At 29.7% G+C, this 26,384-nt stretch overlaps 6 protein-coding genes and 1 long non-coding RNA gene across 7 annotated transcripts; all 7 read left to right on the plus strand.

The window, feature by feature from the left end:
- The first annotated feature begins 288 nt into the window (after positions 1–288).
- On the plus strand, positions 289–1,647 carry LOC146720039 (uncharacterized). The gene has a single exon (XM_085489138.1). It carries the CDS (start codon positions 740–742, stop codon positions 1,475–1,477), a length of 738 nt encoding a protein of 245 aa, XP_085345264.1. The 5' UTR covers positions 289–739; the 3' UTR covers positions 1,478–1,647.
- A 1,700-nt stretch (positions 1,648–3,347) lies between these two features.
- On the plus strand, positions 3,348–5,385 carry LOC146720040 (uncharacterized). Its single transcript, XM_085489180.1, has one exon. The coding sequence runs from the start codon at positions 4,108–4,110 to the stop codon at positions 5,032–5,034; it is 927 nt and encodes a 308-aa protein (XP_085345306.1). The 5' UTR covers positions 3,348–4,107; the 3' UTR covers positions 5,035–5,385.
- Positions 5,386–5,774: 389 nt separating this feature from the next.
- On the plus strand, positions 5,775–7,100 carry LOC146720041 (uncharacterized protein F54H12.2-like). The gene has a single exon (XM_085489300.1). It carries the CDS (start codon positions 5,775–5,777, stop codon positions 7,098–7,100), a length of 1,326 nt encoding a protein of 441 aa, XP_085345426.1.
- A 45-nt stretch (positions 7,101–7,145) lies between these two features.
- Positions 7,146–8,666, plus strand: LOC146720042 (uncharacterized). The gene has a single exon (XM_085489179.1). It carries the CDS (start codon positions 7,316–7,318, stop codon positions 8,297–8,299), a length of 984 nt encoding a protein of 327 aa, XP_085345305.1. The 5' UTR covers positions 7,146–7,315; the 3' UTR covers positions 8,300–8,666.
- Positions 8,667–13,146: 4,480 nt separating this feature from the next.
- LOC114928097 (venom allergen 2-like) lies at positions 13,147–15,398 on the plus strand. Its single transcript, XM_029299184.2, has 5 exons — positions 13,147–13,264; positions 13,632–13,716; positions 14,102–14,148; positions 14,510–14,627; positions 15,165–15,398. The coding sequence occupies exons 1-5, from the start codon at positions 13,232–13,234 to the stop codon at positions 15,251–15,253; spliced, it is 372 nt and encodes a 123-aa protein (XP_029155017.2). The 5' UTR covers positions 13,147–13,231; the 3' UTR covers positions 15,254–15,398.
- Positions 15,399–16,417: 1,019 nt separating this feature from the next.
- Positions 16,418–19,354, plus strand: LOC114946695 (uncharacterized). Its single transcript, XM_029323345.2, has 5 exons — positions 16,418–16,529; positions 17,101–17,185; positions 17,673–17,719; positions 18,289–18,406; positions 18,918–19,354. Exons 1-5 carry the CDS (start codon positions 16,497–16,499, stop codon positions 19,010–19,012), a joined length of 378 nt encoding a protein of 125 aa, XP_029179178.1. The 5' UTR covers positions 16,418–16,496; the 3' UTR covers positions 19,013–19,354.
- Positions 19,355–21,851: 2,497 nt separating this feature from the next.
- On the plus strand, positions 21,852–24,501 carry LOC114946703 (uncharacterized). The gene is made up of 5 exons (XR_003822683.2): positions 21,852–21,991; positions 22,122–22,206; positions 22,705–22,751; positions 23,730–23,847; positions 24,345–24,501. It is a non-coding gene; the product is annotated as an uncharacterized LOC114946703 (long non-coding RNA).
- The last annotated feature ends 1,883 nt before the right edge of the window (positions 24,502–26,384 follow it).

Consider the following 26,384-nt stretch of genomic DNA (forward strand, 5'->3'; position numbering starts at 1 on the left):
GGAGTAGTTTAACTAAAGTTAGAAGATGTAGATATTAGTAATAAGAAAAAATACTTTGTAAATATAAATACAAAAATTTATATTTTTAATAAAAAATATTGTTTATTAATAAAATTTATATATTTTAATAAAAATATTGTTTTCCCATTTTAGTTTTAATAATTATCCTTTTAAGCAAAATCATTTTTATTTAGTAAAATATTAAATTTTTAACAAAATTTTTAATATAATTTTTTTTGTCTGAAAAACTTTAACATAAAAATATTTAATTTTTAAAAAATTCTTGTTACGTACAATTTTTATATATTCAAATATATTCATGCCGAACTCACATACGTCCGCTATCGCAAGACATACACACCAACGAGAACATTTGATTAAAAGCTGATTGTGGGCAGCGCAACGTAGCGCTCGTCAGCTGATCGGTAGCGGTGCGCTAACCAGGCGCTCATCAGCTGATCGGTAGTTGCGAGCTAACCAGGCGCTCATCAGCTGATCGGCGCTCGTCAGCTGATCGGCGCTATTCGCTAGCACGAGCATGCGACCGCCGCGGGTTGGCCCCCGGTGCGCGAATAAGCTTTTTCCGTCGTAACTCATTTCATACTATGAGTAATATTAAAATTTAATTACACGGACGCTCTTTACGCTAATTTTTTGTTTTTAAGAACGCGCCGGATTAGACTTTCTTTCATTTACGAGATTGTACGTAAACGGTGAATATCGCGTTCATTTTGGGGAAATGGATGTACGCTGGAAACATCCTTGGACGTCGATCGTCTGCGGGCCTACGGGATGTGGAAAAACGATTTTCGTGAAAACATTTCTTCGTTATTTGTCCAACGTGTCCGATACTCGATTCGAGAGAATTTTATTTTATTACGCCGAGTGGCAAGATGCCTATCAACGCCTGCAATGCGATGAAAATGAAAGAGAAGAAAAGAGTAGCGTAAGAAAAAAGAACGTATATGCAAATAGCATTCCGATAAACTCGAAGAAAAATATAATCGAATTTCACGAGGGTTTACCGCGCCCGGAAGATTATTCTTACGATCCACACACCCCGAAATTAGTGATAATCGACGATCTTATGAGAGAGTCGTCATCGTGCGATGTTATCGTAGATCTATTTACTAAAGGAAGCCATCATAAGAATCTCAGTGTTATTCTCATTTCGCAAAATCTTTTCCATCAGGGACGCGGACAACGCGACATATCTCTCAATGCGAATTACATAGTAGTTTTCAAAAATCCACGCGATCGCGCGCAAATTCGGCATTTAGCTCGTCAAGTATATCCGGACGATCCTAAGTTTATGGAAGAAGCGTACTACGACGCTACCTCGAAGCCTCACGGGTATTTATTGCTCGATTTAAAACAATCGACTCCAGATGAATATCGATTTCGGACGTGTATCTTTCCCAACGATAAGCTGCATTACGCGTACATTCCACGTAGATCGATCAAAAGAGGCGTATAAAAGACTCGTATTCACACACGACTTGTCACTCGTGCAATTACACTGCGATGGTAAAAAAAGAAAAAAAATCGCAACCGGCATCATCGTCGTCGAAGAATTCACCCGACGGCGCGGTAAAAATCGCTAGACGATCTATCGGCGAAAGAAACACGAATCTTTTGAAAACTTTATGTTATCTGACAAAAAATCAAAGAACAGCGTTTTTACGTACCGTCGATAATAATCTCATAAAGTGTATTCAAGAGTGCGTTTTCAATACTCTTAAAGGTAACGTACCGCTTGCAAGTAGTGAAAAAAACGCCTTGCTAGACATAAATCGATCCTACGGCGTATTGCTGCGAAAAAAGGTAATTTGAAAGTTAAGAGAAAACTATTGGTGCAACGCGGCGGATTCTTACCCTATCTTATTGCTCCTATACTCGGAGCTATATTATCCCGGATCATTGGAGATTAAAAAAGGGGCGCTATTCTATGTATATTTGTTGCGTCAAATGTGAAAAAGATAAAATATTTACAATTCAATAATGGAGAGAGCAAAAAAAATGGTTTTAATTTCGTCGGAAAATCTCGAAAGACTGCAGCGACAACCGGAAATTTCCTCTAACGCGCCGGCCGATAATTCATCGAATAAAATTACCGAGATATCAAATGTGGAAAATGATGCTAATAATACCGTACGGACCCCGGGAACTCCTTTGTCACGGCTTGATGCAGAGATGTGGCGTATTCTGAATCTCACGCCTCAGGTCAGCGAGGACGAAAGATGGAAAATGTATAAAGAGGTACTTCAGCGTTATCTTCAATTTGTTCGTGCTGCGAGAAAACGATTACGCAAAGACGCGCACGCCGGTGATGGAGAACAGGACGAAGACACGAAAGAGCAAGAGGATGATAACCACGATGATGACGATGATTTTATGGAAACGCAAACTTTAATTACCAACGACGGTAACATTAGCGCCGTTAGTAGTAGTTTCGAGAAAAAACGCGCTCAATCAGCGGAAATGATACAAAAAATACTTAATAGTGTTCCGAAAAGTTATCGTAGTAAAGCACGCTTACTAATGAAGCATCTGCTCGATACTCCGTCATCTAAAATTAGCTGGAATAGACAAGGGCTCGTAACCATAGACGGTGACATTGTGGAGGGTTCGAATATCGCGGAACTTATAAACGATGCGGTACGCGAGAGAAAAACGGTAGAAGCATCCGGAAGAAATCAGTTTGCTCGATTACTACGTGACATAGGTACGTCACCGCGTCTCATAGGAAATCAAAAGTTATTAAAAGCAGGCGCGCGATCTCGCTATATTACTTCCGCGTTACCTCGCGGGTCCTCCACTCCGATCACACGTTCAAAATCGTACAGTCACAGGTTAGACGAAGCGAGTGAAACCGAAGAAGATACGCAATTCATATCCGCCGACGAGGACGGTGACGACGACGGTGACGACGATAGAACATTAGCACATAGCGTAGTTTCTCCGTCAAAGAGAAGAAGAGGTTTACTCGATTGGATAAATCTCAATTAATGGAATTCGAAAAATTGTATTACGACCCCTCGCATTATGCAGGCTACTCTGCGGTGGACAATTTATCGCGAGCCGTTAAACCGAATTTTACGCGTAACAAAGTCGTCGAGTGGCTTAAATCGCAGGATGCATACACGCTGCATCGTCCGGTACGACGAAAATTTCCTCGTTTACATTATAACGTAACAAATATCGATGATTTATGGGAAGCCGATTTGATCGATCTTCGTAATCTCAAGAGCTATAATGACGGTTATTCTTATCTACTAACGGTTATCGATGTGCTTAGTAAATTTGTTTGGGTAGAACCTTTACGTGACAAAACAGCCTACTGTGTAATAAAGGCCTTTCAACAAATATTTTCCAGAAACGAGGGTCGACTACCTGTATACTTACAGACCGACAAAGGCAAAGAATTTATCGCCCGCCCTGTACAAAATTTCTTAAAAGAAAAAGACATCCGTTTTCGTGTAACGCGCAATCCCGTTATTAAAGCGTCTATAGTGGAACGATTTAATAGAACACTCAAAGAGCGGATGTGGCGTTATTTTACGCATAAAAATACACGTCGTTACTTTGATGTTTTACAAGATATTGTTCACGCTTACAATCATACCCGTCATTCCACCATCAAAATGCAACCCGCTGTCGTTACGCGAGAAAATGCTCGTACCGCGTGTGAAAATATGAAACGACGATGGGATAACGATAAAGAAAAGAAAAAGAAGCGTGGGCGTAAACAAAAGGCTAAATATCGCGTGGACGATCTCGTACGCGTCAGTAGAGCAAAAGTAATCTTCGAGAAAGGATACGAAGCGAAGTGGAGCGAGGAGATATTTCGAATTCATCGAGTTCTCGAATGGAGAAAACCCCGCGTATATGAATTAAGCGATTTATCGGGTGAAGTTATAGACGGAATTTTTTACGAACAAGAATTAGCACCGGTTATTAAAGACTTACGCGACGAGGAATTTATCGTCGATCGTGTGATAAAAAGCAGGGGACGCGGTAGCAATAAACAATTATTAGTTAGCTGGCAAGGTTATCCTTCTAAATTTAACTCCTGGATACCCGCTTCGAATTTAACTATTCTTCGAAATGAGGGCGGATCAATTTCTTCTGGTTCTTCCAAGCAATAGCAGCATGCGCTATTTCCCCGACAATAAAACCTCGTCGTTCATTACGGAATTACCTCAATCGCTGCACTTACACGGTGACTGGGAAGTCGCGTTGAGCGAAATCCAATTCCCTAATACCTTTTTTCATGTAAGGCGCGGAGAAAATATACTCAGTTTCGTCGATATCGACTCTCAAGTTAAAGAGAAAAATAAAAAAGATGAGGTGTTAACTTCGAAGGAAGCCTCAATACCGTGCGGCATTTATAATAACATGGAAGAGCTCGTCTCCATGATTAATTCGTCATGCAAAGAAGTCGGTTCCCATTTTCGTTTGAAGCAAGAAAAATTTACAGGCGGTAGTATTTTGTTCTCCCTCGCGTGTCCTGCTGGTTGCAATCTGATTCATTATATGCATTTTTCCGATAGACTTTTGCAAATGATCGGTTTAGCTGATTTTCTTTATAACGCTCCTAAGGGGGAAAGTATCTATTGTTCTATGCTCACGACATCTAAGCTTAATTCCAAAGAAAAATCTACTTCAATTTTTCTTAAACTCGGTTTTCTTGACGAAAATGGAGTACGTGACGAGGGATTCTATGGTTACGAAGCGTGTAGTTTGGCGCGGGGTATTCCCGATAAACTGTTCGTTTATTGTGATATTTGCGAACCTTACATAACAGGAGATGTGCAAACTCCTCTTCTCCGAATAGTGCCTGTCACAGGGGGTGGGCGCGATTACGAATATGGAACGAATCAGGTAAAACATTTCTCACCTCTGCATTATATCCCGCTGCGCCTAACAAATTTCCGACGGATTGAAATCGATATAAAAGACGATACTGGAAACAAAATACCATTTGAATCCGGCACGTTAACGGTGACTTTACATTTCAAACGTATCGATTAGATTTTTAAAAATACTCTGTAAAGATTTTTTTGATAAGAAAGAAGGGATTTGTTCATTAATATGGATTATTATTCGGAGTATTATAACGAATTACAAAACGGTGGAACTCGCGGTGGCGGAATTCCACGAGTTTTTGTCGGTTCACCCTATCAACGAGGTCATGGAATAGGTAGTTTTCTCGGAGGAATGTTCAGACGTGTATTGCCTTATTTAACTAGAGGTCTAGGGGCAGTGGGTAAAGAAGCTTTGCGGGCCGGGGTTAATATAATCGAGGATGTTGAAAATAAAATGCCGTTAAAGGTAGCTGTCAAACATCGTTTTGAACAATCGCGTGACAATCTTAAGAGAAAAGCTAGGGAAAAAATAAGTAGTCTAATGAAGGGTACGGGATATAAATCAGATGAAAAAATTCATGTAGCGCAGTTTCCTTTCGGCAGGCTTAAGACTCACGTCGCTAAATCCTCGGTAACCGTGTCGCGTAAACGGCGTAAGACAAATAAGAAAAAAAGTTTATCGAAAATCAAGTCTCGTGGGAAAAAAAGAACAAATACAAAAAAAACTAAAAATAATACGAGGAAAAATCGCTCGACTGTAAAAAGGCTCAAATCGTCCGCGAAACGGCGTAAAGCTAGTAGCGGTAAAAAGCGCACAGTATACGATATATTTTCATAATCACCATTATTTCTAAATACGCTTGTCCGTGACAATAACGCTGGTAGAGCGGGCGACGATAGAAAAGAATGTCATTTCTTCACACACACTCGAGCGAGTGTTTAAAGAGCGAGCTCGATCTCTTCTCTTTACCGCCCACGCAAACTAGCATCGAAAGTTCGCAATGGATTCATTACAAACCCGTGACCTCGCTTTCGGACGACTCCCCGCTAGAATTCGTCATCCCGGGTCACGGAGAAGAATATTTAGATCTCACACACACGTTACTAAGTCTTCGGGTACGCGTAGAAACCGAGCCGCTACCCGGTCTCGCCGCCGGATCAGGCGTCAACGTGGGCCCCGTAAATCATTTTCTTCATTCCATCTTCAATCAAATCGACGTGTATTTCAATCAAAAGCTCGTGTCGCCTCCAAACAACGCTTATGCGTACCGCGCGTACATCGAAGCGTTGTTAAATTATTCATCGCCCGCAAAAACTTCCCATCTAACCTCGTGCTTATGGGATGCGGATACACCCGGACACATGGACGATACGGCAGGAGCGGAAGGCAATACCGCTATAGCGAGACGAGCTCGTTACATACGCGGAGGGCGCGCGCTAGATCTTATAGGTCACCTCCATTGCGACGTTTTCAATCAGGATAAATTCTTAATTAACGGCGTCGAGGTGCGGTTGAGACTCGTGCGTTCGAAAGATACGTTTTGTTTTATAGAAACTAATTGCACGTCGAAAATTCGTATACTCGATGCAAGTCTAATGGTGAGAAGAGCGAAAATAAGCTCCGGAGTATTACTAGCGCATGCTAGAATGCTGAGCAAAGTTACCGCCAAGTATCCGCTTACGAGAGTTGAAATTAAAACATTCACGATTCACAGCGGGGTTGTGGGTGAATCGTTAGATAATGTAATACTGGGACAATTGCCGAAACGAATAATAGTAGGTTTCGTCGATAATAAAGCGTTTAACGGTGACAGAAAATTGAATCCGTTTAATTTCCAAAATTACGGAATAAATTTCTTCTCGCTATACGTCGACGGTACACAAATACCCAGTAGACCGTTACAACCGGTTTTCTCGTCTCGCGAACCGCTTTACATCGAAGCTTATCATACGCTCTTCTCAGGGACGGGTATCCATTTTTTGAACGAGGGAAATTCTATAAGTAGAGATGATTATTCTCGGGGATATACGTTATTCGCTTTTGATCTTACACCCGATCTATCCGCTAATTGCGCCGGTCATTGGAATCTCGTGAAACACGGAAGTCTACGGTTAGAAGCGAGATTCGAGAAGGCGCTCACCGAAACAATTAATTGTATCGTTTACGCCGAATTCGATAATGTCATAGAAATCGATGCATCGCGTCAAGTTATCGTCGATTTTTCCGGTTAGCTTTTAACACTCGTTCACCAACATGTATTCATACACCGTAATGTAATACGCGATTAGAAAATTTTCCCCCTCCTCTTCCTTTGGAAATTTCGATGACACTTTTCACGGAGTGGAAACTATGTAACGCGCTAGAATAAATTCAGTTTTGTACGAGACACAACCAAACGCGCACGTTTCGCTAAGAGCTTGTACCTCATCAACGAAAATCTCACAATATGGACATAGTCGTCGACATACAAGGTTTCCGCGATGAAGCCAATAAATTTATCGCGAAGGAAGTCGCCGTTGTCGCGATCGATACTCCGATTGTCGAGCACTGGATTATGATGCCACCATACGCGTTTGGAAAATTACCCGCAAAAGCAAGACGAGAAAACAATTGGCTCTCACGAAATTATCACGGCATCGAGTGGTTCGACGGCTCAGTTAATCCGAAATATTTTACCTCGTATCTCCGCGAAATTGCAAGACACGCGCGCTGCATTTACGTCAGAGGTAACGAAAAAGCAAACTACTTGAGGAATTTACTTTCCAGAGATATAAATAATTTGGAGGGTACCTCACCAGCATTTAAAAATCTACCGGATGAGGAGGATATCGTACAATATTGCGGTCATCACGGGATTCGAAAATTTGGAACCTTTCATTGCGCGTTATACAATGCTTATAAATTAAAATGCTGGCTAAGTGCGCAAAATAATTGCGAGAACGTTTCAACCTCTACTGAAGCTACTTGTAGTTCTGACGAAAGTTGGGAAATTACTTTCGACGATAGCGACGATAAATACGAAACCGCCGTTTCTTGCGATGTAAATGAGAATATAACTAAAATACAAATAGAGGAAAAAAATCAGCAAAGCAACGAACAGCAGATTGAAAAAGAAGAAGAAGAGAGATTTGTGATTTCTGAATCGTCATCGACGTTGACGGACAAGAACGAAACAATTTCCATCTCGACGCAAACTGACATTGAAAACCTCTCAAAACAACTCAAGATAGAAGAAGACGCATTATCGAAAGAGGTAAAAACCGGTATTGTTCAAATAATACCGTACACTCGTTCGTATTCGGGACAAAAAAAAAATGAACTCTCGCGAAATTCTACAAGCATTGCATCATCTCGATGCCAGACATGTTGGAGTCTATGCAGCCGACAGAGTTCCGAGGGTGTGGACGAGGTCGACGGCTATCGTCGCTAACACCGACAATCACGATCGACCTGGAGAACATTGGATCGCCTTCTACCTCGATGAACACGGTACAGCCACTTATTTCGACAGCTACGGATTGCCCCCCTTGTATCCAGGATTTCTCATCCGACTTCGACGAAACTCCATCATCCATCGTTGGAATATTCAACAATTACAAGGAATTTTTTCTAAGACTTGCGGACAATACTGCTGTGTATTTTTATATTATATGTGCAGCGGTTATAATCTTAATCAGTTTCTCGCTCTTTTTTCCGAAGATTGTGAATATAACGATCGTTTAATCATACACTTATTTCGTAAAATTTTTACTCACAAAAAATAAGCGAATTATAACAATATATAATATGAATTTTAGTATGAATAAATAAATTTTGTTCTGTAAAAATATTTTAAATATAATCCATATTTGTACTTTTAAAACTATTGTTCAATTTTCTTTCACTTCCTCTTTCCAGAAATTTCCTCCACATGCATGTTCCTGTTTACCTTCATTAAGCAGCGAGTTATTTTAAAATAAAATTTTATCTGACATCTTTCTAATCTACGACGATGTATTATTATTTTTTATCGTGACGCGAGTCGGAATGCTCGCCTGTACAAATATTTGCGTGTTCTTTTTTATTACCCTACGCCATTGTCAGCTACTACCTGCCACCGGTCGACCGCACGACGCTTTTCTTGGCCAAAATGTTTTTACCCCACCCCGTCTAATATCGACCATTTGATTCGACGAGCTATCCTTGCCATACGTATACCCGAACTGTTTTTACCCCACCCCCGTCCAATATCGACCATTTGATTCGACGAGCTATCCTTGCCATACGTATACCCGAACCCCCATGCCGTACTCTACGCAACTTTAGCTTAAATACCACATCTAATCCTTAGACTAGTAAGATCTCGTTTAGCTCAACATACTAGGACCCTGCTCGGAAACACGGAGGTCCCGGGTTCAAATCCAGAGAAAATCAGAAAAAATAAAAAATAAAAATTCTCATCCCCACCTTTCGGGGCCAGTCGCCATTTTTTTTTCCCCCAACACCCTTTCCCCCTAACACCCACACTCGGAAAAGCCAGACGCCGGTGGTGGGGGAAAGATAAGATAAGACCCGGCGCCAGACGGGTCGGTGGTGGGGGTTTGTTTTGACGGGCCATACCTGCCATTATACTACTTGTAATAATTGCTATTTCGCAAATAGTCGGGCAAAAACTAACGATGATCAAGTATAAAGATAAACTCATTCGCTGCTAATGCGAGCAGCGTCATAATTCAATATCAATTTTAATAACAATTTTTCCACGAAGTAAACAAATAAAAAATACAAACTGTGTATTGCGTCACCAATATTATTACGTCACCAATTTATTTTATAATTATAATCAATAATTAAATTTAAAAATTAGATTTATTATAAACATAAAATATCATAATTATAATATAAAACCGTATTGTATTGTTAATATAATATATATTACATTTTATTAAAATTATTATCTATGGCCTAGCTAAAACCAATTTAATTTCATTTCGCTTTTAAAATTATAATATATCAAAATACAAAAAACAACAACAAGCAAGAACATGAAAACTATAAAATACGGATTGCAAATGTTAAAATCTAGTCGACAAGCTCCAATAAAAAAAATTATTTTGTTTATAATATTTGAAAAATGTACAAAAATTCTATGTTTTAAATATGAATAATTTTCATTTTACTTTATTATTGTAGAGTGCTGATAATACAGAATAGGCTATAGAATAAACAATTTTTATATAAATAATACTCAAATAAAATAAAAATGTAATAATAGCTGTAAATACTAGATCTTGCTTTGCATAAAATTTCGACAATCTATGATAAAATATCTAATCAAATAAATACATATGTTATATATATGTATATAAAATTTCTGAAAAAAGATCATGTAGGGTAAAATTAGACAAGCATATACAAACTTTTGTATTATAAATAATTTTTTAGATATCAAAGATTTCTTGAATATTTAAGAGTTTCTTTTTGCTATTATATTTATAACAATATTTTCTCAGTATTATAATCTAGTTTTTGTTTTTATAAAAACGAAAACCTCTCTTTCTCCTTCTCTTTACATTTAAAAACACTCGAGAAAACTATTGCAGTGCTTACATATTCTATCTGCGCATAAAACTACGTGTACAGAACGTAGATTTTCTTATTTTATATGTGTTATATTATCACTGTGTAAGTGCATTGTTATGCATATGCAAAATAGATTATGTATACAATACATTAGTGCGTAATAGTTTTTCTGCGCAAAAGTACATACATCCGTTTCATTACTTGTGCATAATAAGGCATATAGGCAACTGTTCTGCATGCAATTGAAATTATCGGCAATCTAGATTGTCAGCAAGGCGATATGGACAAATAATTCTGTTAATTCTACAAGCAAATGAATGATTCTCCTCTTTGCTTAAGAAAATATAAGTCGTATTATAAAACTAGTATATATAATTATATAAATAATAAATTGTTATTATTGTAAATAATTGTATATAATAATAAAAATAAAAAATCTATAATATGAAATAAATTTTGTCATAACTATTTATAAAAATTATTACAAAAAATTATAAATTATTATAAATTATATTTCAGGATGTAAACTCGTTCTTCTTTCCTCTCTTTTTCCTTTATTCCATTTTTGTTCTTCCTGTCTCCCCTCTCTCTCTCTTTCTCTCATGTTACGTTTTAATTTTTACTGTAATTTCTTTAGAATTAGAAGAACACTCGTGTGTAGAATTATTTCTTGTCTTTTTGCTAATAATATCTGTACGTTATTTTTTTCTCTTGTTTCTATAAATAAGAATAATACTTTTATTCTTATTGTCAAAAATATTTTTGTCATCTATTTTTATTCTTCTTATTCTCTTATGTTATTAACTTTAAACAGAAAAGGCACATTATATAAATAGATTACTATCAAGTAGCATTATTGAGAAATAATCACAAGATTATTTTTCCGACGAGAGCAACGAAGCATGAAGGCTCTATCGCATCATAAATTAATTGGACAATTTCCGCAGAAAAAGTTTATTTATTTTCAACTGGACAAGAATAAAAACACTTAGTTTATGTATAATACTTCTCCATATAATCTATATATAATATACATATATATATATATATATATATATATATACAGGGTGTCCGGTAACTAACGGACCAACGATTACAAATGGATTCTTTGGTCAATTTGGGAACGATTTTTCTTCAGCGAAAATGTCAAAAAAGGTCATCATTTTTTACAACTTTCCAATATTTGTCATTATGTGTCTTTATAACTAAGCCTCAAATTAAAATTTTATTATAGTAAACTCTACCTGAAATTAACTGAAGAATGTAATTATGTTAGACTTTTAACTCCAAAATCTTTAGTTTTCAAAAAACCCATTTTTTTCAATCTCTTATAACTCGAAAATTATTGACTTCTCAACATTTTTGCTAAGAAAAAATCGTCTCCAAATTAGCCAGAGAATTCGCTCTTAATCATTGGTCCGTTAGTTACCGGATACTCTGTATATATATCTCGTTCCGAGAAAAAATGAAAATAATCAATTACTATGCACGATCTAATAATCATAGATTTTCCGAGAATAGAACAATCCTAAACGTGTTGTGTAAAACGTGTAATCGTAAATCTTGCAAAGATCTTACTTTATTCTTCTCGAACCTTGGAAATCTCCGCTGTTGATATCAAGATAAAAAATTATTCAACAAATAATAGAGCAAAAAAGTAATGCAAAGATCAAACAAACAGAGTTTGCTCTCTAATCCGACGTATGATTTTCTTCATCATTAATATTTCTATCGACATTAAGAAATATATTGAAAATAATTAAAATGATTAGAAATCTCTCTTTCACACACACACAAATCATTGTCTTGCATTAGTACAAAATCAGAAGCTAAGTAACCTAAATGAGTAAAAAATTACCAGCTTTAAAAGTGTAACGCATTTCTAGCTGGTAATATGTTTATACACACATTTAATCTAATTACATGGTTGAAATATCTGGAACGGAATTACTTCCAAACTGTGCTAATTAATTCAGTCAAACAACCAAACTCATTCACAATATATATATATATATATTATATATATATATAGAATAAATGTATAGAATTTGTTTTGAAAGTACTACTCTACTCTATGTATATTTATCAATGTTGCTACCTGAATGAATTTATACATTATTCAACAAATATACATAATATTATCAATCATTATTATTACAGATATGACAAAATATGACATGATTATAATAAATGAATAAGTAAAATATGCATAACATTTGTACACAATTTTTAATTTTAATTTCTCACTCACAGCTAACTGTTAATAAGTTATAACAGTAAAATTAAAGATATTTATTACTTATTGTTATATATTTATCATTCAATTAATCTTTATTTTCCATTCATAATTTTACAATTTTGTCCTTTAATTTTTTATTTTTTTATTATTTAATTTTTCATTATTTAATTTTTTTATATCTATAAAAATAAGATGTAGAATTTATATAAATAGCGCATGTTGGATCTCGTATTATTATATAAAAATTAATAGTAAACAATTCTCGTTTCCTATATTTAAATTCCTTTTTGCTTCGTTTAATTATTCTTATAAGGTATAATTTCATGACACATCAAGAAATCAATTAAATAAATTTGCTCTACTCAGTAACATCAAAATCATCTGCGTACATTGATGCTTGTGCGCATGTTTATAGTGTGTAATTAAAAATACATTACATCATCAATCACTTTGTATGTACCTATAAATACAGTTAAAGTGTCGATGTAAAACAGTTGTCGAATCTAAGTGGAAGGAAACACAGAAACACAAAAAGTGCAATTTATATTCCACAACAGCAGAATGAAGACTCTCGTGATAATTGCCTGTCTGCTGGTAAGTAAAAAATAATACATAAATTAGCAGTTTCTCCAAACCAATATAAAATAACAAAAATAATTTTATATTTAAGAAATTATTTTATACAATATTTTTTTACAAGTCATAAAATAAAATCTAAAATAGATTCAATTTTCGCGCTTCTTGTATTCTTGAATTTTGGAATTTTGATACATCATTATTGCAACTACAGTAAAGTCTTTTTACAAATTTAACCTCCCGTTAATTTTAATACCTCTCTATACGTATTTTTGCGAATTACGGTATACACAAAAAGTTAATAATAATACTAATAATAATAAAAATAAAATAGTATATAATAAATGTGAATAATTCGAAAATGTGAAGAAAATATTTTTTTCAGACAATTTCCTACGCCGCTGATCCTGAAAAATTGAAGGCATTCTATAATAATTATCAAACTTGCCTCGATACACTCAGTGCGCCGGGTGAGTAATATTGCAAAAATATTATGATTACAAAATTATAAAATATCATATACATATATTTATTGAATAAAGTTAAAAAAATAATTTTTTAATACTTTACAGCTTTCGAATAGTTTTATTATAAGGTCTTCATTACAAGATCTTTAATATTTTTCTTTCAAAATGAAAAAGAGAGTGTAGACTATAGACTAGTAATATTACTACATTGAAATATAATTTAATAATAAAATGCAACAAATAGTTTTGCATAGAAGATAATATTAGACAAATAAATTGTATATTTATATATTTTTAAATACGTTTTCTTTATCGATTTAATTGTCGATTAAATTACAAATAAAATATATAAAAATATATTAATAAATTTATAATTTATATATTTTAGAATGGACCGCACCAGTGATGAAATGTATGCTCCAAAACATGGAACTGGTACGCATATATACATTTCTTATAGATAAATCATCATATACAGATGAAATGTATATAATTTATTCAGACATTTTAAGATAAAAGTGCTAATATCATTTTACTTTGTACATTGAAAAAAATAAAGTATAAAACAACATTACTGTGTCATCTAATTTTTATATAATTTTTTACATTTTTCACTTGTGTTACAATTAAATCATAGAAATAATCTTTAAATTAATAATAAAAATGCCTTCTCTTTTATCTCTTTTAAATTACTAATATGTTTTGATTAAATCGTGTATAGCTTAAACGATTTTTGTAAATTTATAGATTCTTTCAATTTGTTAATAATAAATATTATTATTTTACAATCTTTCAGATTGATGACGAAGGTATAATTAAAAAAGATGAACTTTTAACCGGATTTGAAAAAATCATCTCTGATGAAGGTAACTTAAATCAAGCAAAAACGCTGGTTTCATCGTGTTATGAGCAAGGTAAATTAAATATATTTAATATTTAGTAAAACATATTTTGTATCATATTCACAAATCAAAAAGATTTTTTATATGAAATAAATATTCTTTATATCAAATAAATATTTATTTGTTTCAAATAAATTATTTATTTGAACGTACTGAACTAAATATTTGTTAATTTAATAACTTTTTTGCAGTGCATATACAATATTATATTACTTAATTTTATTTTATTTTAATTTATTATTTCTATATTTTGCTTATACCGTAATTATACATATATATATATATATACATATATATATATATATATATATATATATATATATATAATTACGATAATGGTCAATTAATCGCTGCAAGAAACTAACAATTTTTTATGTCTCTATTTTACATAATTAGAAATTGGAACTGAAACAAACTTTAATTTTTCCATGTTATTATATATGTATAATATATACGTATTATATAATAATAATAATATATAATATATATTAAAATTATACATAATAAAATCAATATAATTTTATAAACTTGTTTTATTTCAAATTGCAGGATATGAAGGCGATGGAAGAAATGATGAAAAGACAATGATGATTATACAGTGTGCAATAAATATAAAAGATCTATTCGATAAACCCTAATAAAAAGAAGAAGTACATATCATCTTTTATGTAACATTTATATATAAAGTACTAGCAATGCAGCAATCCTGTGTGCATGATTAAATATTATATAGTACATCTGATATAATAAAACCTTTTTAGGGAGGCTTTATATAAAATTTTATCTCATGACTTGTAATTGATTCCCTTTTATGTCTATATTTCAATAAAGTATCATCCTCTCTGAGAATGTTATAAAAAACCTGTCTCTTACATTAATACAATCAAATACTACTTATAATACAATCAAAATATTATATTATACATATATATAATAAAATATTATAATTATAATAACTGAAACTATTTTATATCCAGTTATGAAAATTATTTTTAATTTTTTTATATAGATACAATAAATAAAATGCGTATTTTATAAATTATTTATCAGACTCTCGTACCTATAGCATGTCTGCTCATAAAAATATTGTCTAATCATATATTAAACAATAGAATAAATAATAATGTTAATTCTTTTATATTATTATAAAATTTATATAAACTCGAAGTTTGCATTTTTCGTATTTTCGCATTTTTTGAGTGTCATATATCATTGATACATTATTGCAACCAAACAAAACAAAACTTGTATTGCTTTTAAAAAAAGGACTACACATTCCGCTTGATTATGATTTTTAGTGTTCTCACATTGCGCGTTACAGATTTAATCTCATTGCTTTTCTGACAGACCTCGTATATAAGTACCTAAATGTTTAACGTTTTGTAAAAATTATTTCTTATATGAGGCCCCAAGACTTTTATAGTATAGTATTTATTTTCTAATTTATCAGACTAATCAACAAGTTAAAAATTTCTGTTAAACAAGCTTTTAATATCGACAATTGATTCTGAGATTTGCTCGAGAAATAAACGATAAATTACCGCTGAACCATTACAGAGTAATTAATGCTATTTTTATATGTATATTCAAGTTCTTCCACTCCCTTAATTACTGCAACATCGCATAATGTGTGTGTGTATAACTTTTTATAACGATAAAAAAATAATCAGATACCATTTCAATATGATCAACCGCAAGCTTACAAAAATTATATTTAATATATAACACGGAATTAACATAATATTATCTCGTCACATTATATAACATCATGTTACTGTTACTACGTAGATATAAATGCAGTTGAAGAAGTGATGTACAAACAGTAATCGTATCGAAGTGCGAGGTAACACCAGATCAGTGCATTTTATATTCCAAACAACAATGAAGACATTTCTACTTATTGCGTTTTTGATAGTAAGTAGAAAGCAATATACAAACTAGCAGTTCTCCAAACCAAAATATAAAACAATAAAATAAAAAAATTTTATTTTTTTTAATCATTGCGCAACATATTTGATATTGCGCATAAACATTCCATATTATTTTATTTAAAGAAATATCTAATTTACTTGTAATAAAACAATATATAAATTAGAAATATCGAAATATAAGAAAGAGAAAATATATATAAAAATATGTACGACGAAATAAATTAGACTATACAGAAATAGATAATATATAAAAATCAGTCAGTACTTAAACCGTTGTTAATTGTTTTTTTTTATTACGTTACATTTGGAATAATTGTTTAAAGACTCTTCAACCGATTTGTAATTTCATGCAATATACGCGACAGAATTCTATAGGTTTGAAATAACTTCTCAAAATTGCGTGAAAATCTAAGGTAAGCATAAAGTTAATAATACTAACGGTAATAATACTAATACTAGTACTCGTAAAAATAAATACGATACATTATAATAAAATATATTAAATATGAATAATTAGTAAATGTGGAGAAAAACTATTTTGTTATATTTTTCAGACAATATCCTACGCCGCTGATCGTGAAAAATTGAAGTTATTCTATCAAATCCACCAAAAATGTCTCAAGGAACAGAATGCACAAGGTGAGTAATATTACCATAATTTAAATTTGAATTAAATGAATATAAATTATTTATATAAAATATATTCATTTTATTGAATAAGGTTAAAGAAAGATCTTTGAACTTTAAAAATTCATTACCGTTATTATAAATGTTATAAATTTATTATACATATTAGTTTTATTATAAATAATTTTATCACAAATATAATCATAATAGGCATTTTTTCTAAAATAAAATCTTCAATTTTTTTCTGAATGAAAATGTGAGTGTAAAGAAACAATTTTTTCTGTTCGAGCCAGTAATATTCCTACATTAAAATAAAATTTAATAATAAAACGTAACAACTTTTTGATTCAAGAATTCTGTTTGAAAGATTTGTAGAAAATAACATTAGACAAATTGTATATTCAAATTTTTATAACAAGTTTTGTTTACAAATTTCATTACTAAATTATAAGTATACATATAAAATTATGCTATTAAATTCATAATTAATATATTTTAGATTTTACTCCAGAAGTGGTCCGATGTATATTCTACGATCGTGAAATAGTACGTATATACATATAAAAACACACACACACACAATTACATACTTTTATAACATATACACATATCAAGCATGTCAAGTGAGCCATCTTTACAAAAAATCAATAACATATTCTTATATATAACCGAAGGCTTTAAGAAATTAAAGTATAAAAAATCTATAAAAAAAAGAATTTTTTAAATTAATTATGTTATAATATAAATTATTAATATAATTTTATTTCCAGAAGAAAAGATAAATCCTTTTTACTTACAAAATTAGCACAATTGCAAGAATTATTACTATATAATTATTTTACTATACGTATAACTACAAATTTTTTCAAAGTTCGTATTTTGACTCGTTACTTGTATTGAAAATAATTGTTCTTGTGTAATCAAAATTTTCGAAATGCGAAGCAAACAAACAATAATCAACAATTTCTCAAAATTATGACATATAGAGCAATTTCAAACTCAGAATCGTATTAAAAATCTATGAAATATGACTATAACTTTGTTTAAATATTAGTTTTTAATAAAGTGTGTATAATTCATTTAATTTATATATAATACTAATTTATTAATTCCAGGTTGACGATAAGGCTGTAATTATAAAAGATAAACTTTTTACACATTACGGATATATAATTTCCGATGAGAACAAATTAAATCAAGCAAAAGAGATCTTTAATAAGTGTGACGAACAAGGTAAATGAAAAAAAAAGAGAGAAAATATTCTTATTGTAATAATTCATATTTTGTACTTGACATATATTAGTTCAGTTATATTATTTCTTATTATTATGTTGTTAATTATTATTATTTTTTTTATTATTATTTCTTTCATTATTATTTCTTATACATAATACTATATACATATAACGTATGCGCCTTATTTATTCTTTATACATTATTATTATAGATATTGCTTATTTCAATATTGCCACATTAATACGATAATTACCAATAAATGGTTGCAAACTTTAAACTTTAAATCATGTTTTTTTTATTCTATTATCTTTTTTATAATTAGAAATTATAATTAAAAACAAATATTCTTTTCTATCTTATTATTTATATATAATATATATATATATAATATATATATATATATATATATATATACATATATATATTATAATAATATATATTAAAATTATATGTAATATCTATTTATCAAAATAATATTATTTTCAACTTGTTTTATATCTAATTACAGCAAAACGAGCGTCAGGAACTAACGAGGAGAAGCTTATGTTAACTATTTCATGCACAATGCCAATAAAAGATCTACTCGACAAACCCCCGCAATGAAAACAAGAAGATCACTTTTTTTTCACATAATATTCATATAAAATAGTAACGATGAAGAGATAAAGTATATATAATGAGATACGAATACTTTTGATCCATTTTTTATACTAACGGGTTATTGGGAATTTTACATAACAATTTTTTTTGTCGTTTGAATTAACATGTACTTATTTTATATTATATTTAATAAAATTATAATTTTTTTGTAACAAGTTTCGAGAAAGTGTGATACTGTGCTAAAGTTTATTTTAAAATCAGAACATCATAATTTTAGATAATAAAGCAATTTTTTTTAAATTTATAATTGTACATTCTTTAAAAATTAAACATATTTACAACTAATATTATATCGTATTATATTATATTACATTATATTATATATATGTATATACATATATTATAACTAAAATTAAATTATCTTGAACACTGATATAATTTTCTAAAAAATTTTATGATTAAGGGATAAATTAAATATTTTATATTTAAAACTAAAATTGTATGCAATAATCTAAGTGTAAAAAAATGATAATAATTTAAATAAAAATTCAACTAATTAAACTATTGAGTTTTTAATTTAATCTCTATAGTTAGTGGTTTTTAATAGAAGATAAACAAATTTATATAAATCTTGTACTTTAGCGCGTCTGCTGATATAATATTCAAAAAATATTTCTTAATAATATTGTTGTATATTTCACACATAGATATTAAGATTAGCGCCTGCGGATGACACCTCCCGGCGCTCTTAAATAGCAAGAAGTCGATTCTCTGTCATCGGCTAAAGTGCTCCGATTTTCGACGTGTCATATGTACCCCCACCGGACACTAGCGGATAGCGCGCGCGTAAGAAGCAGGATCTGGAATCACTCCTGTGTGATCCTTTATCGCGAACACAATTAGCGTACCATATACAGAAATATAGTTACTCAGTTTCATATATATCGTGTAAATCATTCCATCGTTCTTCCATCACCGATCCTCTAATTGAAGGAACATAACAAATATATTTAACGCTGGGATAAAAAATAATTTTTGTTCTTTTATATTATTATAATAAAAAATTTTATAAATTCAAAGTTTGCGTTTTTTGTATTTTCGAATTTTGATATATGATTGACACATTAATGCAACCAAACAAATCAAAACTTGTATTGCTTTTAAAGGAAAAATTACTTTACATTCCGTTTGATCATAATTTTCTAGTGATCTCACTTTGCGCGTTACAGATTTAATCTCACTGCTTTTCTGACAGACCTCGTATAAGTATATTAAAGTTTTAATGTTTTGTAAAAATTACTTTTAAATAAGGCCACAGTATTTTTCAGTATAGTGTTTTATTCTAATTTATCAAACTCAAATCAACAAGTAAAAAATTCCAGTTAAATAAGCTTTCAATAACCGCAAATAATTCTTCGTAATTTACTAGAGATAACAATGATAAATTACCGCTGAACCATTACGAAGTAATAAATGCATTTTTTATATATTCAAGTTCTTCATTTTCTCCATATCTATTAATATCGCGTAGGGTATAACTTTTTAAAACAGTAAAAAAAAATTAGATATACGATATTATTTCAGTATGACCAATCCCAAGGCTATAGAAAATTATATTTTATATTTAGCACGGAATTAACATAACATTATCTCGTTACATTACATAACATCATGTTACCATTACTTTATAGATATAAATACAGTTAAAGAAATGATGCACAAACAGTAATCGAATCAAAATACGATAGATAACACCGGATCAGTGCATTTTATATTCCAAACAACAATAAAGACTCTTATGCTTATTGCGTGTTTAGTAGTAAGTAGGAAGCAATACATAAACTAGCATTCTCCAAACCGAAATATAAATCAATATAATAAAAAAATTTTATTTTTTTAATATCATTAAAGAAAATATAAAATAAATTCAATTTTTGCTTAGTATAGTTTTATATATTTATTATTGCAACTGTAATCCTGACAATTATCTCGTTAATTTTGATATCTCTACACGAATTTTTACAAACACTATTGTCACTAAATCATAATAGACAAATTACTCAGACAATCGTATGCATAATTGCATTCGCGCAAGTTCATAATGATTGGAAAGCTCGCACTGAAGAGAGAGAGAGAGAGAGAGAGAGAGAGAGAGAGAGAAAGAGAATATTTGTCAATTTTACTTTTCCAAAGTTTTCGTTTCTATCCCCTAGACAAGTAAAATTAACGATCAATGGTAATTGCCGCCAAATATGTTTTTATAGATTCTCATATTAATTCTTAAATTATTATGATTTTACAGTAAAATGAACAATATAAGTAAGAAAAATGTTAAAAAATTCTGCAGAATAAATCAAATATAAAAAATAATTTAATTTATAATTTTATGTATAATCATAAAAAAATTAATACATACATATATCATATATTTAAATCTTTATTTAAAATATTTCATTCAATATCACAATTATTATATATGAATAATATGTTGTATATAATATTATGATAATATTGTATGTGTGTGTGTGTATATTTTATATGTTCGAATATTTTCGTTACGTTATTCGTTTATATTAATTATTGCATAAAATACTATATTATATAAAAATAAATAGAATTCTGTCTCGAATATTGCATAAAATTACAAATCGGTTGAGTCTTTAAATAATTATTCCAAATGTAACGTAATAAAAAAAAAAAAACAATTAACAACGGTTTAAGTACTGACTCTGATTTTTATATTATCCATTTCTCTATAATCTAATTTATTTCGTCGTACATATTTTTATATATATTTTTTCTTTCTTATATTTCGATATTTCTAATTATTAAATTATTTTATTACAAGTAAATCAGAAATATCTCGAAATAAAATAATTCATTCATTACTCGAAATAAAATAATATGGACTGCTTAAGCGCAATCAAATATTTTGAGCAATGGTATTTGAAATAACTTCTCAAAATTACGTGAAAATCTAAGGTACGCATAAAGTTAATAATACTGACGATAATAATACTAATGGTAAAAATAAATACGATACATTATAATGATATATTAAATATGAATAATTAAAAAATGCGGAGAAAAACTATTTTATTATATTTTTCAGACAATATCCTATACCGCTGATCTTGAAAAATTGAAGATATTCTATAAAAACTACCAAATTTGTCTCAATGAAGCGAACGTATCAGGTGAATAATATTACGATTAATTTAAATTTGGATTTAAATAAATATAAATTATTTATATTAAATATATTTATTTTATTAAATAATGTTAAAGAAAATTTTTGAACTTTATAATTTCATTACCGTTATTATAAATATTATAAATTTATTATGCATATTGGTTTTATTATAAATATATAATGTTATCACAGATATAATCATAATAGGCATTTTTTCTAAAATAAAGTCTTCAATTTTTCTTTCTGAATAAAAATTAAAATGTAAAAAAACAATTTTCTCTGTTGAGGCCAGTAATAGGTATTACTACATTAAAATAAAATTTAATAATAAAACGTAATAACTTTTAGATTCAAGAATTCTATTTAAAAGATTTGTAGAAAATAACATTAGACAAATTGTATATTAGAATTTTTATAACAAATTTTATTTATAAATTTAATTACTAAATTATAAGCATACATATAAAAATATATTATTAAATTCATAATTAATATATTTTAGAATGGACTCCAGAAGTGGTTCGATGTACATTTTACAAGCATGGAATAGTACGTATATATAAAAAACACACATACATACTTTAATAATATATATATATATATATATATATATATATATATAAATAGAAAATTCATGTATCATTTTGCGATATTCGCAATAATTATTGAGTTATTTAGTAAAATATCTAAACGAATAAGCAGGTAGAAAGCATTATTTGATCGAGAGGCGACGTCATGCAGCGAGCGGCGACCAATGTAGTGGCGCCGAAAAGTAAGATGATACTTTTGATATTAAGCGGCATATAACAAATAAGTCATCCGACATGCACACCGAGTCCGGCCTACAGCTTTCTAACCGCTCATTCGTTTAGATATTTTAGTTAATAACTCAATAATTATTGCGAATATCGCAAAATAATACAGAACTTTTCTATTCAGTTTAACACGCTCTATCTGCTCATTCGTGGTGGTTCGCGAATTATGGGACACCCTGTATATATCAAGTATGCCAGGTGGAGCCGTCTTTACAAAAAAATAATAACGTACTCTTATACATAACCGAAGACTTCAAGAAATTAAAGTAATTTATCTATAAAAAACAAGAATTTTTAAAATTAATTACGTTAAAATAAATAATTAATATAATTTTATTTCCAGAAGAAAAGGGAAGCCCTTTTTACTTATAAAACAATTAGCAATTGCAAGAATTATTACTATACAATTATTTTACTATATGTATAATTATAATTTTTTTCAAAATTCATATTTTGACTTATTGCTTGTATTGAAAGTAATTGCTCTTGTGTAATTAGTATTATTCGATAATCAAAATTGACGTAAATGCGAAGCAGACAAACGATACTCGTAACAATTCCAAAATAATTTCTCAAAATAATGACATATTGAGCTATTTGAAACTTGAAATCGTATTAAAAAAAACTATGGAATACAATTTTGTTTAAATATTTTTAATAAACTGCGTATAATTCATTTAATTGAAAAATAATACTAATTTATTAATTTCAGATTGACGATAAGGATGTAATTATAAAAAATGAACTTTTCACAAATTACGGATATATAATTTCCGATGAGAGCAAATTAAATCAAGCAAAAGAGATCTTTACTAAGTGTGACGAACAAGGTAAATGAGAGAGAGAGAGAGAGAGAGAGAGAGAAACAGAGAGAGAGAGAAAATATTCCTATTGTTAATAATTTATATTTTATACTTGGCATATTTTGTTTAAGTTATATTATTTCTTATTATCATTATGTTATTTTTTATTATTTTTTTATTATTATTTTCTTTATTATTATTTCTTATTATACATATATATGCACCTTATTTATTCTTTATACATTATTATTATAGATATTGCTTATTTCAATATTACCACATTAATACGATAATTACCAATAAATGGTTGCAAACTTTAAACTTTAAATTATGTTTTTTTTTATTCTATTATCTTTTTTCATAATTAGAAATTATAATTAAAAACAAATAATCTTTTCTGTTAATATTTATATATAGTATATATAATATATATTATAATAATATACATATATTACAATTATATGTAATATCTATTTATTAAATTCAATATTAATTTGAATAAGCTGTTTTATATCAAATTGCAGCAAAACAACGGCCAGGAACTAACGAGGAGAAGCTTATGATAATTATAACATGTGCAATGCCAATAAAAGATCTACTCGACAAACCCCCCCAATGAAAGAAAGAAGATCATTTTTTCTTTCACATAATATTCATAAGTATTCATATAAAATAATAAAGATGAAGAGATAAAATATATATATTGTATAATGAGATAAGAATACTTTTGATCCTTTATACTAACGAGTTTTTGAGAATTTTACACAAAAATTTTTCTTGTTGTTTGAATTGACATGTTATTACTTGTTTAAAATTATTATCAAGTATTAAATGTTTTTATTTGCTTTCTTCTTTTTTTACTTAATTATTTTTCTTCGATTTGCGGAGTATTTGGTGCAAATCTGTTTTCAGTTTGCGATTGACAAATCTGTTCTCAGCTTGTTGCGTTAATTTGTCGTCGCACTGTTAGTGACAGATCTGCTCTGGTGTTACACCCAACTTTTGATGTTAGGATATGCTTTCAACTTTTTATTGCAATTGGGGCGTACTCGAGGACACAGTAGGCCCTGGATTTACAGCCGTATTTGGCAGAAAATTGTTTCCCGATTGTTAACAATTCTAGAGCAAATGGTATTAGATGGGATTATATTATTATATATATTTATATATATATATATATATATATATATATGAGTAGTAGAAATTAATCGAAATTAATCAAACTAGCGAGCAAATAATTTAACGTTTTTAGCGAGGCTCTATAAAATCTTATCTCATGACTTGTAATTGATTCCCTTATGTCTCTATTTCAATAAAGTATCATCCTCTTTGGGAATGTTATAAAAAAACCCCTGTCTTTTACATTATCTATAATACCATTAAAATATTATAAAAATAATATTTTTTTATAAAAGATTATATAAAAATATATTATTAAAAAATTATCAGTAAATTATCAACATAAATTTAACTATTTATTATACATATATATCTAATAAAATATTATATTTATAATAATTAAAACTATTTGATATCCAGTTATGAAAATTAATTTTTTATAGATACAGTGAAAAATAAATGCGTATTTTATAAATTATTTACATGAATCTCGTTCTTATAAGATGATTGCTGATAAAAATATTTCCTCATCATATATTAAATGATAGAATAAACAATTATTTTAATTCTTTTATATTATTATGAAAGTTTTATATAAATTCGAAGTTTGCGTTTTTCGTATTTTCGAATTTTGATGTATCATTGATACATTAATGCAACCAAACAAATAGAAACTTGTATTGCTTTTAAAGAAAGGACTGTACTTTACATTCCACTTGATTATAATTTTCTAGTGTTCTTACTTTGCGCGCTACAAATTTAATCTCATTGCGTTTCTGATAGACCTCGTATATAAGTACATTAAAATTTAATGTTTTGTAAAAATTATTTCTTATATGAGACCACAGTACGAGTATTTCTCGTATTTCTCAGTATAGTGTTTTATTCTAATTTATCAGATTCAAATCAACAAGTTGATAATTCCAATTGAACAAGCTTTTAATATCGACAATTAATTCTAAGATTTGCTAGAAATAACAATGATAAATTACCATTGAACCATTACAGACTAGTTAATGCATTTTTTATATATTCAAGTTCTTCATTTTCCTTAATATTTATTAATATCGCGTGGTGTACAACTTTTTAGAACAATAAAAAAAATAATTAGATATACAATATTGCTCATTTCAATATGACCAATCCCAAACCTATAAACAATTTAAATTTATGATTAATATGACCAATCCCAAGCCTATAATTATATTTTATATATAACATGGGATTAATATAATATACCTCGTCACATTATATAACATCATGTTACTATTATTTTGTAGATATATAAATACAGTTGAAGAAATGATGCACAAACAGTAATCGAATCAAAGTACGATAGGTAACACCGGATCAGTTTTATATTCCAAACAACAATGAAAATCTTTTGGGTTTTTGCGTGTTTTGTAGTAAGAGGGAAGAAACTACCTACCTTTTTCAAACCAAAA

This window comes from Nylanderia fulva, unplaced genomic scaffold (genome assembly GCF_048542155.1).
Source record: "Nylanderia fulva isolate GAGA-0341 unplaced genomic scaffold, ASM4854215v1 Scaffold8, whole genome shotgun sequence".
Lineage (NCBI taxonomy): Eukaryota > Metazoa > Arthropoda > Insecta > Hymenoptera > Formicidae > Nylanderia > Nylanderia fulva.

What these genes read in the sequence shown, in the direction of transcription:
- LOC146720039 (XM_085489138.1), top strand. Translation starts at nt 740, where the DNA reads ATGGATGTACGCTGGAAACATCCTTGGACGTCGATCGTCTGCGGGCCT.
- LOC146720040 (XM_085489180.1), top strand. Translation starts at nt 4,108, where the DNA reads ATGAGGGCGGATCAATTTCTTCTGGTTCTTCCAAGCAATAGCAGCATG.
- LOC146720041 (XM_085489300.1), top strand. Translation starts at nt 5,775, where the DNA reads ATGTCATTTCTTCACACACACTCGAGCGAGTGTTTAAAGAGCGAGCTC.
- LOC146720042 (XM_085489179.1), top strand. Translation starts at nt 7,316, where the DNA reads ATGGACATAGTCGTCGACATACAAGGTTTCCGCGATGAAGCCAATAAA.
- LOC114928097 (XM_029299184.2), top strand. Translation starts at nt 13,232, where the DNA reads ATGAAGACTCTCGTGATAATTGCCTGTCTGCTG. An exon ending in CGATACACTCAGTGCGCCGG is followed by an intron (nt 13,717 to 14,101) that starts GTGAGTAATATT and finishes TATATATTTTAG; the next exon opens with AATGGACCGCACCAGTGATG. An exon ending in TTCATCGTGTTATGAGCAAG is followed by an intron (nt 14,628 to 15,164) that starts GTAAATTAAATA and finishes TTCAAATTGCAG; the next exon opens with GATATGAAGGCGATGGAAGA.
- LOC114946695 (XM_029323345.2), top strand. Translation starts at nt 16,497, where the DNA reads ATGAAGACATTTCTACTTATTGCGTTTTTGATA. An exon ending in TACTTATTGCGTTTTTGATA is followed by an intron (nt 16,530 to 17,100) that starts GTAAGTAGAAAG and finishes TATATTTTTCAG; the next exon opens with ACAATATCCTACGCCGCTGA. An exon ending in TAATAAGTGTGACGAACAAG is followed by an intron (nt 18,407 to 18,917) that starts GTAAATGAAAAA and finishes ATCTAATTACAG; the next exon opens with CAAAACGAGCGTCAGGAACT.